At 44.7% G+C, this 13,213-nt stretch overlaps 1 protein-coding gene across 1 annotated transcript; it reads left to right on the plus strand.

The window, feature by feature from the left end:
- Positions 1-4,045: 4,045 nt before the first annotated feature.
- On the plus strand, positions 4,046-12,979 carry LOC119177066 (E3 ubiquitin-protein ligase LRSAM1). Its single transcript, XM_037428441.2, has one exon. The coding sequence runs from the start codon at positions 4,346-4,348 to the stop codon at positions 6,482-6,484; it is 2,139 nt and encodes a 712-aa protein (XP_037284338.2). The 5' UTR covers positions 4,046-4,345; the 3' UTR covers positions 6,485-12,979.
- The last annotated feature ends 234 nt before the right edge of the window (positions 12,980-13,213 follow it).

Raw genomic sequence — 13,213 nt, forward strand, 5'->3', positions numbered from 1 at the left:
CAAGGCACATGTCGGTTGGCATTGGTGATTGTTCGCGGGATCGTTGACAGCACACCCGCGGCACACTTTCTTCATCGGTGTCGGGCAAACATCAGCACGATGGCTGAGAGCTCCACATCCATAACAAACGTCAGTCTGTCTCCTGTAGAAAGTACACCGTAGCATGCTCGAACCACACATAACATAGTTGGGTACCTTGAGACCACTGAAGAGAACAACGACGGTAGTCGTTTCCTTGATGCGATGCACCTCCATTGCTTTAGGGTTGCGCTGGTTGACGATCATCGCCGCCAACTGTTGCTCATCGATGTCCACGTCGACGCCTCGGATGACACCTTTGCAGGTATCGTCAGAAGCGGCCGTGTAGGCCGAAACGTGATACTCAGTCGAGCCAAGGCGGATGAGTCGCAGCGCCGCATAGGCACCTGCGTCGCGGGACGCTGGCGTAGAGACCACAACGATATTCGGAGTTATGTTCGGGCAGGCTATATCGTCCAGTGTTTCTTCCGGGGACAGTTTTGCTGCCGTCTCCAGGGCTTGGGCTAGACGAATCAAGCTAACCTTCTTGAGATCCAGGCCTCCTTTTGGTCGGACTATGACTCGAATATGGCTCCTCGGCAATCGGGGAAGCCTCGATGCGGCTGCAAGACGCCGAACGACGCCATGCGCGGTGGCCGTGCGATGGCCAGCCATTCCTCCACTTTGAGAAGAAACAGACGCTTGTTGTTGGGGAGAACGCTTATTCTTGCCTAAAGCAGTCTGCCACCCAGGCGCGTTAGCGTCTTCATGGGAAATAACTTCCCCGTCCACCACCATCACCTCCGGCATGATGCCGTTCGGTCGGCACGGGCGGATGCCCGGTCGAAGAAAAGTCTTTAAAAAGGGTGAAAAATGGGCCTACCAGGTCAAAAATGGGCTGGGTAGAATCCTCTCGATGACATCTGTCGAAGAGCGTACAATTCCGGAGGATTGAAGCAATACTCTGACAGCAATCATTCGAAAACGACAGAGACGCCGCAGCGTCTCTCGCCGACGCAAGAGCTCCGAAAAACACGTCCGTTCGCACTGGACGCTCGAAAGAGAATCCCCAGGACTTCGATGATTCTCGTACGCAGGAAGCAAAAAAAAAAAGCAGTACTGCTTACTTTGCTGGCAAATCGCTGTCTTGTAATAATGCATGAAGAGCAGAAAAAACTACCGACGGCAGCGGCGTTGGCGGGTTCGTCTTGCTCTGCAAGACCACGACAAGCTCGGTCTCGCCAACGACAAGCTCGGTCTCCTTTTCAACGAACTAGGGACGTGAAGTAGGCACAAAGTGGGTAAAACTCCCGTTGGTTGCAGCATTCAGTTACGTGCTCTGCGACATAACAAGTGAGTAGGGCTTGGCCGCCATTTTTAAAAATTCCTCGACTAGAGCTCCTATTATTCCGCTGTGACCGATTCGGCGGCAGACGCCGCAAAAATCGGTCTGAGAGCTATCGGCACGGACAGGGCCCTTTCAGCGGATCTCGCCGCCGCCGAATCGGATTCGTGCCTTGATTGTAGCCGCCAATCGGATAACCTCCTTGTAGTTATTTCTACCCGCTTAAAATCTATTTTGCCATCCCTGTCCCTAAACCCCAGTGCTTTGAAAAACTCTGCGCCATCATCATGAACTATAGGGTGAAGCCCTTTACAGAACATTATCAAGTGTTCGGCAGTTTCTTCTTCCTCTCCACACGCACTGCATACCGTGTCTACCCCTTCGTATTTGGCCCGATATGTCTTGGTTCGCAATACTCCCGTCCTGGCCTTAAACAGTAGAGAACTACCCTGAGAATTATCGTGGATCCTTTCCTTGGCAATTTCCTGCTTATAAATTCGATAGATCTCTAGTGCCGAGTTTTTAATTATGCCTATTCTCCACATGTCGGTCTCCGTTTCCTTCACTTTCCTTCTTAACCAATAGTTATTTTTGGTTTTGACCCCCCGCTGTTTTCGAAATATTTACCCGTCAATTTTCTGGTTCGCTTCTTCCATTTTGTATCGACATACATCATGTACGAATAGCTGAAAACCTTCCTAGCCCAACATTCCTCCCCCTTTTCTCTCAATCGCTTCTCAAATTTTACTTTGCTGCTAGCTTCTCTGCCTCTGGACCTCTCTGGACACGCAGCGTCACTTCACGGTGGCGCAGTGCGAAGTCAGACATGCGTGGCTAATGGCTCCTAGTTTTTCTAGGAGGCGTTGGCGTTCCGCTCATATATTTAGGAAATGGGGGGGGGGGGGGGAGAATCATCTTAGAGGGGGCTCTAAGTATGTCCCATACCGGGACTTAATAGGTGGCCCAGGGAGGGGGGAGGGGGGCTCTACGCCGAATTTTCGCCCCCTCCATACATGTTCCCCTACTGGCACGCCTATGCGAATACGCAAATATCCGGATCTTGAACTTTTTGTGTGTGTGTATGTGAGATTACAAAGTAGCAAAGACTCAAATGACTTATGCCCATGACCCAATGAGTTCGCGTCAATGCCAAAGCCGCTAGGTCTGTAATCACTATATATACGCGATAGATTTATAAATAAAAGTGGTCTGAGAAGTTCGCTTATGGTGCTTGGGGTTTGTAAACATTACCTAAAACACATCCATTGCAATGCCCAGGAGAAATAAATCAATATATAACCTTCTGGAACCAGTACAGAAGACCAGTGAACATGCTCCTTCTTGCTGGAATAAATCAGCATTAAGGCTGCCTGCTGTGACCAGTAGAATCAAAGGAACCTGCTGGTTCCATTAAAAACCATGCAGTAAAAGCAGCCCCCCCCCCCCACACGCACGCACGCACGCACGCACGCACACACACACACACACACACACACACACACACACACACACACACACACACACACGCACGCACGCACACACACACACACACACACACGCACACACGCACACACACACACGCACGCACGCACGCACGCACATCATTAAGTTAAGTGTGCTTTATTACTTATTATGATTTAGTAGTTTGGCTGCCAAAAAGTCCCTCTCATCTTCATGACCCTTATAGATTTTCTTTCAACAAACTAACTCCAAGTTGCATTGCTTTCTGCTCCTTCAAATATCGCGAACTGATGTCGTCCACGAGAGCAACGAGAGTCTAATCTCTTATCTGTTTCATATAGTTTTTTTTTTTTTTGCCCCGCCGCGGTGGTCTAGTGGCTAAGGTACTCGGCTGCTGACCCGCAGGTCGTGGGCTCAAATCCCGGCTGCGGCGGCTGCATTTCCGATGGAGGCGGAAATGTTGTAGGCCCGTGTGCTCAGATTTGGGTGCACGTTAAAGAACCCCAGGTGGTCAAAATTTCTGGAGCCCTCCACTACGGCGTCTCTCTTAATCATATGGTGGTTTTGGGACGTTAAACCCTACATATCAATCAATCATGTTTCATATAGTTTCGCCCCGCACTCAAGCACGATGCGCGCGAAGCATGCGGCTTTGTTCCGGTGCAACTGCCGGGTACAATCAGTTATATAAAACTTGCAAACATTTTTAGAGTTGTATATAGTTAGATGTTCCTTCCATACAAACTTTTGTGGTACCTAGAGCCCCAGTCCTCAATTTTCATCACACCGATACAATCGGTGAACAGTACATGTCCAACAATTTTTTTTTAACTTTAGGGCGTTAATTCTTATTTCACGATGTTGCAGTAACTCTGTTCAGTCGTGCTATCTACTGACCGACAAGAAAAAAAAGTTCAGAAATGCACTTACGAAAATTCTTTGTGTGGGTCTGTTATCTGCAGGTGTGCTGAAGTATGGCGGCCGCAACTGTACTGCCAGTAACGCCTGTTGGTGTGCGTCGTCTGCAACGCATGCAACTTGCAACGTACTGTTCAGCACCAATTTTCCAGCCCGATTTCAAGCAAGACAATAAAACAAAATAAAAACAAGGCGTCGTGACTTGATGGGCACTTTACGCGTAGCAGACGTACCTAAACCATTTTGAACCTTTACAGTTACTTGGAAGTGTGGCGCCATCTATGTCAAACAGTAACTACTGTTTTTGTGCTTCTCACGGCGCCTCCGAAGCTTGCACGCATTATAATGCACGTTTTAATCTCGGAGGACTTGTTACTTGCGCGCTCACTACGGCAGTAACCTGTGTTGTGGCAGCACAGTGCAAGCGCTCGTTGGTTTCGCATCGTTTTGCAAGTTTTGCGTCGGCTCGCGCTCCAGCCGCCGAAGTGGTCGTACAGCGTAGGTGCGGTGGTCGTTCACTGAACTCGACTACGCTCGCGATGTTTACCTCAAGTAGCGCGGCGGAAACGTCTTGAACGTCTCCTGTGATTTTACTCTGGTCACATGTCTGGCACCGAGGACACATTAGCTGTAGGTATGCCACTGTTCAAGAAGTCCAAGGAGTCCGACGATTATCGAACCAAGTTGCAGCGAAAGCTGTACATCGCCCAAGAAAGCCCGGACAACACTTTCGATTTATCCGAGTGCGCACTCGGTGACGTGCCGTCGGGCGTGTTTTGCAAGTGTCGCGTGTTTCGAAAGACGACCTTGATACTGCGGAACAACAAACTGACTTCGATTGGCGGAGGAGGTTCGTTGAAAGATCTTTGTGACATTACAGTGCTCGACTTGGAAAGTAACCTCTTGGTGAAACTACCCGACGAGTTCGGTTTTCTTCGCAGCCTAGTCGTGCTCAGTTTAAAGGGCAACGCCTTGAAAAAGTTGCCTGGGAGCTTTGCAAACTTGACGAGTTTGCAGTCGCTGAACCTAAGTGATAACAAGTTCAGAGACTTTCCGCTGCCGATTCTCCGATTGCGAAAACTTCGGGACTTGAATATAACGCAAAATGAGATCACGAAACTTCCAAAAAACTTCTACGAGCTACGGTCGTTACGTTCTTTCGTCTTGGACAGCTACAACTTCAGCTTTCCCGACGCCGTAGTTTGCTCGCAGCCGCTTCAATCTCTCATGCTTCACTTGTGCAACCTTGCAGGCGTCGAATATGTTCCTCCGGTTGACGAGCCTGACACTAGCGACTGTAAAGAAGAGGCATCAGTGACTGCTGCTTCAACTGGCGTTGACCTAGAAGACCAGTACAGGCAATTTGAAGAGCGAAGAGATAAGCGACGCCAGGAACTGCTGCAAATAGAAGAAGAGCTGAGAGAGAGTGCCATGAATCGGTCTGCAGTCTCGGAAATCACGAACAAACACAGGCAAGAACTGCTGCTCGAAATAGCGCGTGAACAGGACACCTTAGAAGACGCCATTTTAGAAGTACAAAGTAAGAAGGACATGGAGAAGCAGAAGCTTGTGTCGCTGCTACTGCACTTGGAAAAGCACTCAGCCGAGCTGATTCAGCAGATTTCCAACGATATGAGGTCGAAGAACTCCGAAATGCTGGCACGTGCTTTGGAACAGGAGCAACACGAGATGAAGGAACTCTTCAGTATGCAACAGCAGGAAATAGATAGCTCTCGCCGCAGGGAGATCCTGCGTTCAATGGCCGAAATACTGCACCAAGAAGAACAACAGCGACACTACAGACAAACCAGAGACAGCATCGTTAAAGGAATTCAGGAAGAGGAAGCAGCATGTGACGAGTTGCTGAGAGGCGCTATATTCTCCAAAACGAAGCAACAGGATGAAACGCTCAGCCGCATTATTGACGAAGAAAGATATCAAATGGAGGCATTCAAAGCACTGCAGTTGAGGCATGACTACACCCACCGTTACCTGATACAGCAAATCAGGCTGATCGAGAAAGAGTTGAAGAAATTGACAGATGTCGAGTTGAAGAAGCGCGACTTCAAAGTCATGTCCGACCTCGACATTCTCGCCAAGCACCGTGTCGAGCTCGCTTGCCTTCTTTCCCAGTTGCTTGAAGAAAAAGCAATGCGGGAGAAGCAGCTGCAAGATCAGCTAAAGGCAATAGAAGCTCACAGAAGGCAAGAAATCAACGATTTTTGGTTGATACAGTACCAGAAGCTTCTTGACAGGAAGCCGCAGGATATATGTGACTTGGACGAGAAGCTCGACTTGCGCATTCGTGACGTTTTGCTTTTGGCCAACGCATCCCACTATGCCACACTCTTTGCTAGCAAAAACGTTGACTGGGAGAACTTCATCGAGCTGGAGTGGAAAGACTTCAAGAGCTTAGGAATCAACTCTGACTCTATTGTACAAATGCTGCTTTCCGCGAGAGAGCAGTACCTAGTTGAACACCCAACTGTGAAGCCAAGTGCACCTTCTCCAGACCAGTCACCCGTCAAAGAAAAAGCTGCCGCTGATGCCAACTTTTCAATATTGCAAGTGCCTGAGCTCAAGCTCTGGTGTAGCTCTGAGTGCGTCATTTGCTTTGAGGTGACGAGGCTTCTTGTATTTGTCCCGTGTGGCCACGTCTGTTGCTGCGAACAGTGCAGTGCAGGTGTGAACCAGTGTCCTCTGTGCAGAGCAGGTGTCGAGGGCAAATTATCGGCCACGTAACTGGTTGTGCACAAATGTGTGTTCGTTTTGCTTCTATTTTTTTGCATATCTATGCTACACCTAGTCCCTGCTTCAAGCACGCGGTTCTGCGAATTTTTCGACAGCATAGTATCTGCTGTGGTGATGACACTTTTAATGCGTTTGTGCATCCAAACTACCTCCTACTGTGAAAACATCATGTTTATGTGTTTTTTTCACCAATCAAATGACAAAAGAGAAAGTGCCATTCGCTGGTAGCTTTTATATTTCTGCATAACTCGCTAACTTGATGAAATTGAATGCATTGCATGAGCATGTACAGTCAACTCACAATCGCAGTCAACTGTTAGCATCCACAAATATTTGTCTGAAGCTTGCGCAAAGTACGGTGGAAAATAAGAATTGATTCTTGGTGAATACTGTTATGTTCACAGAAACAGTATACAAAAAGCTACTGCCAGACAGCAATTAGCAAAGAAGAGAGCATCACGCACTCTGTGTGCATATTCAGTCTCTGCTATCTGAATGAATTGGTGGAGTCATCTACAGTGATACATGGGAACATGCGGAACAGCTTTAATATCAAACCTGAATGCTCATTTAATATGCATTCCTTTGGACGCCCCCAAACATAAAAGCCCTGATCATATTAGATTATTTTTGAAATGGACCGAAAGACAAATATGACGTAGCTTGAATTAATGTACTTTTTGAGTTAGCAGATTTCAAGCAATTGTGAGCTGACTGTATATGCTGACAAATTCTGGACAAAAAAAATTTGGTCGCATTTTAGCACTTTCCTAACACCGTCTACTAACCAGGTTTGTCAGAATGGAGAGCATACTAGCTCGCCCGTACGCTGCCTCTCAGAGGCTAAAGGTTCAGCATTGCATAGCGCCATTACAAAATGAGCAAAACTGTGATGTCTACAAGTGCCACTACTACACAACTGCTCATTAAAAACAATTTTTACTGAGATTTCGAGCCTAGCTGGCTCATGCCACTGCCGCATAATAGGCGAGGTCAATTGCTGTTACGAGCGTTTGTGTGTAATGGCACAGAAACGATTACACCAAGCTTCATTTCGCCATTCTGCTATGACTTGTCTCTACAAGACTGATTGTTCGTGTTCTCATACCCCGCACCTCCACTAAATATGTTGCCAGTCTGCTCTCTGTCGTCCTCCTCTTCGTCTGCTTGGCCACGATGCCTCTGGCACATAGTAATATACTACATTTGTTAAAGAATTGAATAGTGAAGTTATTGAGTGTGCAATTATCAGAGTAGACTTAGTAGCTTGTATGGCTGCACCTTTGACCGGAATTCAAAGACCGATCTAAAGCACTCCTCTAGAAAATTGTATTGTCATTCTGATTTTGTGGTTTCTTATGTTAATCCTTTTTGCACTAAATACACATCGTCATCATAGTGCTCCTGCCACGGTAACATGCCATACCAGTGAAAGGGGAGCATGTGTCTCAATATCTTCAGTGTGCTGGCCATGCTGTCAAAAAGTTTAGCAGGGTTGATCTTCAGGTCCATGTAGTGTCATTGGAAGCTCTACAAGATGAATGTTGCCATTTTACCTTTGAGAGTCGTGCTGCATAAAATTTTAAAGCCACGCGCTATCAAACATTTTCTTGAAAAATGAGTAACGTGCTGCAATGAATGTGATACCTGTCAGGGAATGTACTAGTCCAACCCCAAAAGAAGTTTTGATTAAGACGTAAGGTGATAGGAGATATGAAGAGAAATGTGCTAAGTCTGCTTTCTCCAGTGCACCTGAGCTCATAAGTACTCTGCTGGGAACAAGCACGGTGAAAGGAATCGTCTGCCAGCAGCTCCTTTCTGTAATATTTTTTTTAGTAATGCACTAACGGTAACTTTCCGAGATTGAAGCCTGATGAAGTACCAGAGAGTGACAAAAGAAGAGACGACCCGATTAGGGTAATGCAACAGCTGTGAATCCCCGTTTCCTCCACAGTCTGATAACATATGAATGCATGTGCAAGCCAGTACATGGCAGTAATTTTTCGTCGAGAGAAATCCCTTATGGGTGGTGTTTGTGGGCTGCTACCACCATATGCGAGTTGATAAGAAAAGTGGCGAGAAGGAAGTCTGCTTTGTAACACTCGGCAGGGTCACCGTAATGCCATCATTGCTGCTTCATAAGGGTGAAAAAACCTCTCCTGGCAGACTATAATAATTTCAGGAACTAATGCATCAAAAACAGTGAAGCCACTAAAAGAGAGTTCCCACTCCGTTTGTTAAAAGTACTTGCGGTGTACTGTTCATTGGTTCTACTTGGCAATGATGTACTTGCTGAGGTTGCTTGCGCATTCCTTTCAACAACCTAGTCATGTGACCGCTATGATACAGACTGCAATTCTGGCTGCCCTGTACATGTACCTGTTCTTAACATTTCCTTTACCTGTATAAACCATCGGCTGGCCCCTTATATAGAGCATGTAAAATGTGATGTGAGAAATTGAAGTTATATATAACTGGCTAAAAATTCCAAACTAAGATGTTTATCTATTTGAGCTGTACGCAAAAAAATAACTTGCCTTTCGAAATAATCGATCGCTGCATTTCAAGGCAAGTTTTGAGGACTTGGCTTCTGGTTTCTTCGACTGACACCAAGCGTGCTAGTTCAAGCTGGCTTCACTGCATGAAAACAACTGTAAGTCTCTCCTTAGTTTATTTGTTGGATTAACAGGTATTTCAAGAACTATAGGAAAAAGAAGGCAATTTGTAAAGGTAGATTGTCACTTCTTTGCTGTGTGCAGTGGGATGAAGTTTGCTTTTACTTTTTGCGGCACCATTACCTACTTAGTGATGGCATTTATTTGCTGTATTTAGCAATAGTTAAAAGGCCTGCTCAGCAACTCACTACTGCCTTTTCAAAAGATTTAAGGGAGCTCGATGGGAATGAGTGACACGCACATTTAGACACTTAATCTTACACCTGCCAATAGTCCAGGATCACCGTGCCCACTTCGCAGCTTTATATTGGATTACAGCTGAACAAGGCGTGCTTAGTTTGGATGGCTCGTGAATGGAAAGTAGCCCATCTCAGAATGGTCTGTGAATAATTGTGCGTGGTGTTTGAACCATATTTTCTACATAAAGTTTAGCAGCTGATTGAAAGCCAACCCATGGTGGTCAGGCTATTTTCTTCACCCGTGTTTTCCAAAAAAATTATGAATTTTTTATAGGACTGGAGTGGCAGACTAGCAATATCTCTGTGATACGAGCCCAAGTTTTGTTGATCTTTTTAAAGGTTTGTTTATATAGAATGCCATTGTGTAGAAATGTACTGATAGTTGTTTATACGTTTATGTGCGGTAAAAAGCTTGTTAATTTTATGCTTCATCCCGACAAGATTTCCCAATGAATAGCACGCAGGTCTGTTGTTAAGGAATGGCATGAAAATGCCCAGTTTCTTTTGAAGTCGGCAAAGAAAAGCGGCATTGGGAAGTTATAGCTTGTCCATTTGCGGATCACTTTTTCTCAAATAAGGGCGCTGGTTTAGTTGAGACATGGAATGCACTAACCACGCTGGTTAATGATAGTTTGTAACTTTTTATTCAAGTTCTTTGCATTAAGAAGATAATGATAAAAAGAAAGAGAAGTGTACATCAATGATTATGCCACTGCCACAGCTTTACACCAGCAGCTTTGCAAGATGTGGTTGGCCATTGCAATAGTAAGCTTCATGTCTATTCTGATCACACTTTGTGGCAGAAGATTATGAGACAATACTGTGTGTCGCTACAAAACTTTCAGTCACAAGTGCTGCGTCTACCAATGCTGCTGACCGTGTTACTGGCTCCGTTAGACTATTCAACGATTGCGAACTCAATTGTAGCACGACACGTTGGTAACAGGCACCGTGACGTTTGCGTGCTTGTATCATGTGTTCCTTGTGGTGCACTTCATACCTCATATTCTAAGAGAGTGTAACGAAGAGACCACCATCTCTTGCTTATTCAAGGCCCTCGTAAAGGATCAGATTTCTAGTGAAAGTTCAAAACATTGTGTAGTGTTGTTTCAAGCGAATAGAAGTAAGGCAAGACTGAAGTTTTCCTACCAATCCTAACATTTTTTCCTTTTATAATGTGAACCACGTCTGGACGTTCAGCCAAGGCTATGCTAATTTGGAACGGCTCAACAAGCTTTGAAATTGTTTGTGTGACAAGGGTGTATAATATGTGTCTGATTCGTGTGTGACAGCGATGGGTTTAACCAGTGGTTTGCTTGCATAGACTTATGTCCATACTTGCTACGTCGTATAGAATCCTTTTGTCATTTCATTTTCAGTGACCATCGAGTTGGGATAGTGCTTTTTAGACATCATAAGAATGTGCAGCGCAGAACAAATGAGAACAAAAGAAACTGCTGGGTGGTTGTAGCCCCTGCTTGAGAAGTGTTTGCGTGCCAAATAGGAACAGCGGCACATGTTTCAAAGCGACTTCACGGAGGACAGAAATAGCAGCTGTGAGCTCCGAGGCTCGAGAGACCTAAAGTGTACCATTCGACTTGGGAGTGGAAAAAGCAAAATTCTTAGTAATGTGGGCTTGAAAACTGCTTTGTTGAAGTGCCGTTCTAGTTAGAGATTTTTGGTGAAGATTGTCAACTTGAGTATATGGCTGCAGTGGGAGTGATGATAATGCTTAGCCTTATTGTCTTTCAAAATGGCACATTTTACTTCTGTGATTTCGCTTCTCACATTTATGTCACCAGTTGAAGCTGATACGTGTGCGTGTACCGTTCCTGTGGTAAACATAAGAAGTAGTAGCTTGCTTTATTGCTTTACTGCGCAACATTTAACATTGGGTTTATAAAGCAGGGCTCTAAAAAAAAAAAAAATTTGCAAAAGCATGGAATTTTTTTTTTGTCCGCATATTTTGTGCTGCTATCATTTATTGAGATATAGCATGCATAACATGTTAGTGAAACAATTTCCACAGTGATTTTTAACCCTTGCGGTACCACTGCATTGCTTAAGTGTGAAAGTTTGTTTCATCTGAAGAGCAGGTGTGACAGGCACTGCAATCATAAATGCATGCTTGAAAGTTATGCATTGCAATTAGCTTTTCATAAAACTATGTTTAATGCTGCTGTAGCATGTCAAACTATTGATCAGTGAGGCTTATGCTAACAACATTTTTTGCCGCTTCTGTACAAAGTTATTCTAGGGTTAATATGGTGATGAACTTATTGCATGCCTGACACAAGACATTCTTACATCAGGAAGCTGGTTTCTGTAACAATTGTGCATCAGGAAAGACAAACTAATTGATATGTGGGGTTTAACGTCCCAAAAACACCATATGATTATGAGAGACGCCGTAGTGGAGGGCTCCGGAAATTTCGACCACCTGGGGTTCTTTAACGTGCACCGAAATCTGAGCACACGGGCCTACAACATTTCTGCCTCCATCAGAAATGCAGCCACCCCAGCCGGGATTCCATCCCGCGACATGCATGTCAGCAGCCAAGTACCTTAGCCACTAGACCACCATGGTGGGGCGAAAGACAAACTAGTCACTATATGAATATAAAACTAAACAACCCTTACCACTTGGCTTTATTTTGCATTGCATGTGAATTTATTAATTATCTGCAGTAACTTTATGCTAGGCAGATGATTGACAAGCTCAACTTTTTGCAGAAGCAAGCCATGATTTTGTACAGGACTTTAGCCCTAAATATCTAGTGTATGGCTTGGTTTTTTCGAAATTATTTGTAAGCATTTGTTATTTACAGCATAGTTTATTCAGCACAGTAATACTGCACTGTATAAATATGCACACTATTTAATGCATCGGCATATTGAGATTGCTGGAAGTTATGCACATTTTGCCTGTACACGTGCACATAACGATGTGTTTCAGTAGTGAAGTTGAGTGTGATTGAGATACAGCGACAGTCACCTGCAACACCAAAAAATGTTCTAGCTCTGTCTAGACATTGCTCGTGTAGATTGTAATGTAGCGTTTCTAAATCACCAAATTCGAATGTTGTACACCGGCCTTTTGAAAACCAAGCAGAGGTCTCTTGCCCAAATAAAATGCAGACGTGTATAGCAATTCTTGTGCTTCCTTGTACTTGACTGTGAAAATGTGCAAGAGCTTGCCTAAATTTTGTGCTGGGGGCCGCTTACTTAGAGAGTCATAAATTCAACATACTTACTCTTGCGGTGGTGCTTGTGAACTGTTACCTTATAAAACTTACTGAACAAAGCAAATTGAACAAGCTATGTGAACTTGCATCTTACTTTTCAGATTGGTAGAACACCAAATTGCAATAATTTGATTATGCTATACACAGTGTTGCTTTGCAAGCTTACATGGCTGCTCCAATAATGCAACAAGCCTTTCTGAACATATTGCATTTGTATACACGCTTGAATATATCTCTGCAAGTTGTGAATCTTCAACAGTGCTTATGATATGAGCAAAACTGTTGATGCAATCATCATGATTTCAAATAAAGCAGACTATATACAAACATGTCTATCATTCACCTGACAAGCAGAGCTTTGTCGAGTATTGTCTTGTGACTAACCTCACCTGGTGAAAGCAACCAAAATTGGGATCTAGGAACGAAAATTGATGAGAAAATGACATGCATACATCTTCCACGTAATTCCACTTTCTGCCAATGTTCTATGCTGGCGTGAAGCTCTGGCAGGCCACCAAAAAGTTGATGTCGCATAATGTTGTTGAGTTTCATTTGATCAGA

This window comes from Rhipicephalus microplus, chromosome 3, assembly GCF_043290135.1.
Source record: "Rhipicephalus microplus isolate Deutch F79 chromosome 3, USDA_Rmic, whole genome shotgun sequence".
Lineage (NCBI taxonomy): Eukaryota > Metazoa > Arthropoda > Arachnida > Ixodida > Ixodidae > Rhipicephalus > Rhipicephalus microplus.